The following is a 4146-nucleotide window of genomic DNA, read 5'->3' on the forward strand; positions in this document are numbered from 1 at the left end:
CCACAATAAAGAGGCAACCGGCCGTGGTCAGAGGATGCGACTGTTAGTTTATGTTTATTCCCGCAAAGCGCTTTATAAGTGGAAAATTAGAAGGAGAAATTAGAAATTATCAATTTTGACCCAATAGAGTGCCACATCACCGAATTGAGGATCTTTTTTATATATATATATATATATATGATATATGATATATAAGATTTTTTAATGTGAAAACATTATATATTTTCTAATGTGAAAGGAGTAAAATACATTATTCAAGAAAAATGTGAAGACTACTTCGAACAAGGATATAGCTTGGGAAAATATTTAAAACATGAGATTATTTTTTGTCTTCTTCCCATGTACATGCCAATCCTACTCACCCTATAACAGAAAAAAATGATGTGCATTAAATGCTAAGTGAATGTGGATGTGGGGATGGGTAGGTACTCCTTTGAGCTTCTCTATATAATAAACAAATTTTGTTTAGTTTTCTTCATCCCAGCAATTTACGCTCCACTCAAACATCTTTTTTATTCAATTAGTTCTTTTATTTTTATATAACGATAACGATTGGGATATAGGCGCGATTGTAAGAAGCTGTAACATTCATAAACCAAAATGTTGTAGCTCCAAGTTTAGGCATGGAGTCAATGAATTTTGTAAATGATGATTGGAATTTTGACAAACTTTCAGATGTTGATATGACTAAGTTTAATTGGTTTCCTGAAATTTTCCCTATGAACTTTCCAGTTGAGATCACCAACCCCACAACCTCGGTTCCTATAATCGTTGATCAGGTAATCATGGACCAAAACAATAACCAACAGTTATTAGAACCCTTTCAGTCAGCCCCATTTAACCAACAAATCTTTCTTCCTTCTCCTCTTCCACCTTCAATTACAACGCTAGTGTATGAGCCAGCAACAATTGCGGCACCGCAAGAATGGATTGATCTGCAGCAACAATCCATGATGTCGGATAACATTCATCCTACATTCACCTTACCCATGATCACTCCTCTGATCCAAACTCATACAAAGTAAGTACTCTTTCCATTTTATTTTATATGTTTGTGTTCACAGTTTTAAGTTTAGTATTTTTAATTTGAAATCAGAAAAAATCAGCCAATAAAAACTACCTATGAACTCATGGGAGAGGAACTCACAAATGATTCATGGACGTGGAACAAGAATGGTGAGAAGCGAATCAAAAGTTCTCAATTTTTGAGGTTTGCTCTTTTCACTATTTTTTCATGTTATAAAGAGTTTTAAGTTATCAAATTTTGTGACAAAAAAATAAAAGTTACATTAATAATTGTATAGAGACACATAATTTTTTTGGATCTATCCTGATTATTATTTTGTGTGTATATATGTGACATAACAGGAACTACTATAAGTGTGCTACATTAAAAGACTGCAAAGCAAAGAAACAAATTGAAAAAAGCCCAAGGGGTGAAAACCTTTTCTTAGTGACCTATTATGGTGAACACAATCATCCTCCACCCATTAACCGTAGGTCTCACGCTGGTTGGAATGGAAGTACGAAACACAATCTTCCGAAAGGCATAAATATTGTGCCCAAAGCATTAAGTTTGAATTCATCAACGTCGTCGTCGTTCAAACGCTCTAAACGTTCCAAGGTTGTTGCTTCTCCAATCGGCCCAACTATGCCTATGATTGAAATTGAGAGCGCATCCCCAAACAAAGACAAAATGGTGGTTGTGGCGACGGAGAACAAAGGTGATGACAGAGAGGAGAAAAACGTTGTTTTGATTCTTGACAAATTCGTGAGTGAAGATATTCTCGTGGGCTTTGAAGAACTCAATGGAGTTACTACTTCCACCTAATGGGAATGAAAATGACAGAGAATTTTGTCTTCTATTCATGTTTCTATTTTAGTTTTTCGTTATTCTCTTTTGTTTTCAAATGTAGCAATCTAATTTAGTCCCTGTTGTAAGTAGTTGTTCCATTTTCTCAAATAGTTCTTTCTTTTAGAAAAATCATTTGACTCAGTTTATAGATTGAAATTCAAGATTAAATTTGGCATATATTTTCAATTATCCTTAACATTAAATAAGTGTTCATTTTTATACTACTCAAATTGAAAAAAAATAATCCAATGAATAGGTGTAACTTTGTCATTATACCTTATATTTATTATTTGATTTTTTTTTTATATTTTCAGGCTTCTTGAATAAAAATAAAGATCTCTTACGTATAAAAATCTCTAGTAAAAAAATATAAAACTAAAAATATGTTTGTAAAAGACTACAAAATCAAATATCCTGTTAAAATGGAAAGAAGGGTGTGTGTGTGTTTTGTTATATATATATATATATATATATATATATATATATATATATATATATATATATATATATATATATATATATATATATATATATATATATAGGTTTCCGATGTTATTTTCACGCTAAATATTTTTGAATTATTATGACAGGTCTTAATGAAAATTATGAATTCGTCACTAGTATCAACTAAATAAATTCTTTAACAGTAAAGGGCTGAAGTTCATATAAATAAATTTATAGATGAGTTTTTTTATGTTATACATGCATTCACCGTGTTAAGAGAATTTTCACACTTAAAAACCAATTATATATTCTTGTGGATTAATATTAATTTGAAATATAGAATAAGTAATTTGTCATAGTAATCTGTTAAATTATATTTGATGGTATAGATTTTTATTCTTTATATGATCAATGGTTTATAAATATCTTAGCTATCATTTTTATTTTCTTATTCCTAATTTAGAATTTTGCTAAAGGACAATTTTATAGTCAACTATCTTTGAGCGGAAAACATGTGTCAAATATATAACTCTAAATATTAGGATTAACAAAATCCTTGTGTCTAATATTGAATGCAATCTCTCTATATATATACATGTATAAACCGTTACAAATTTTGATCATTTGCATAATTAATGAAGTAATATTTTATTTTAATATTGAGCATTGTATTACTCCCTTTTGTCCATTTTACGTGTTATATTTTTTTCCATATTATTTAAGATAACATTAATTAAAGGGTAATTTGATTAAATTATTCTTATATACTTTCTGGCCTTAATTTAATACTACTCTCTTTTGCATCATATTAGTCTTTCTTTACATTTATTGAGTAAGGTTAAAGATGGAAATAATTAATTAATTTTATATTAATTTCTGCAATTACTTACAAAAGTAATTTCTACATCACAATTCATGTATCATTATACATCGGACATTTTAGACTAAAATCATTTCCCTAATTATGTGAGAACACAATATTTTATATATTGAGTTGTTTTTTAATCTAATCTATGTATACATTTGTACACCCCCTTCTCGAATATTTGAGTGAACACATAATGTTTTATACACTGAAACTTTCTTTTAATATAATTTGTGTAGGCTTTTGTATTCAATAAGCTTTCAAGTGTTGCGTCAAGTTGGAAAGTGCATGCGTGTAGTTTCCCTTTTCAATACATTACAACATTTAAAGTTCTAAAGCACCTATAGCATATGTTGTTGCTTCATCAGAAATACTAACATTTTTATGTGATGCGGTCATGTTGCATCAATAACTTTCGTAATTTTTTTTATTGATTATAATTATTGGCCTCACTTTGACATTCTTACAAAGTCAAGAAACATAAAATTATTGAAATTGCAAATTTTCTTTTCTTAGGGGACCTCTGTTTCACTATTTAAGATCTTTTAAAAAAAGTTTAAATCTTAGATAATTTTTATTAAAAGGGTACATGAGATTACTATAGATTATCTTTTATCTTCTCTTTTATATGATAAATCACACTCACCCTGAAATGGAAAAGAACATTTAATGTGCACTAAATGTAAATTGAATGTGGATAATGCGGGAGCGGGTAGATACCTCTCTAGTTCCTCTATATAATAAGCAAATACGGTTCACTTTTCTTCATCTCAGCCTTTGATATCTAATTCCAATTTACTAATATTTTCCCTCAATTATTTCCTCTATAAGCCAGTCCCTCTTCGAATCTTTTTTCTCACTCCCTTCTTCTAAAAACACCATTAGTTTTTATAATAAGCACATTTTTAAATTTTTAAAGGTTTTTAGCCCCTATCTCATTTTTTTCTGCAGTTAACTAAATATAATTATATATAGATCTAAA

The 4146-nt window shown here is 29.2% G+C and overlaps 1 protein-coding gene across 1 annotated transcript; it reads left to right on the plus strand.

Moving 5' to 3' along the window:
* The first annotated feature begins 623 nt into the window (after positions 1 to 623).
* Positions 624 to 1831, plus strand: LOC129894559 (probable WRKY transcription factor 27). The gene is made up of 3 exons (XM_055970256.1): positions 624 to 1021; positions 1097 to 1210; positions 1369 to 1831. The coding sequence occupies exons 1-3, from the start codon at positions 624 to 626 to the stop codon at positions 1829 to 1831; spliced, it is 975 nt and encodes a 324-aa protein (XP_055826231.1).
* The last annotated feature ends 2315 nt before the right edge of the window (positions 1832 to 4146 follow it).

This window comes from Solanum dulcamara, chromosome 7 (genome assembly GCF_947179165.1).
Source record: "Solanum dulcamara chromosome 7, daSolDulc1.2, whole genome shotgun sequence".
In the NCBI taxonomy this organism is placed as follows: Eukaryota; Viridiplantae; Streptophyta; class Magnoliopsida; order Solanales; family Solanaceae; genus Solanum; species Solanum dulcamara.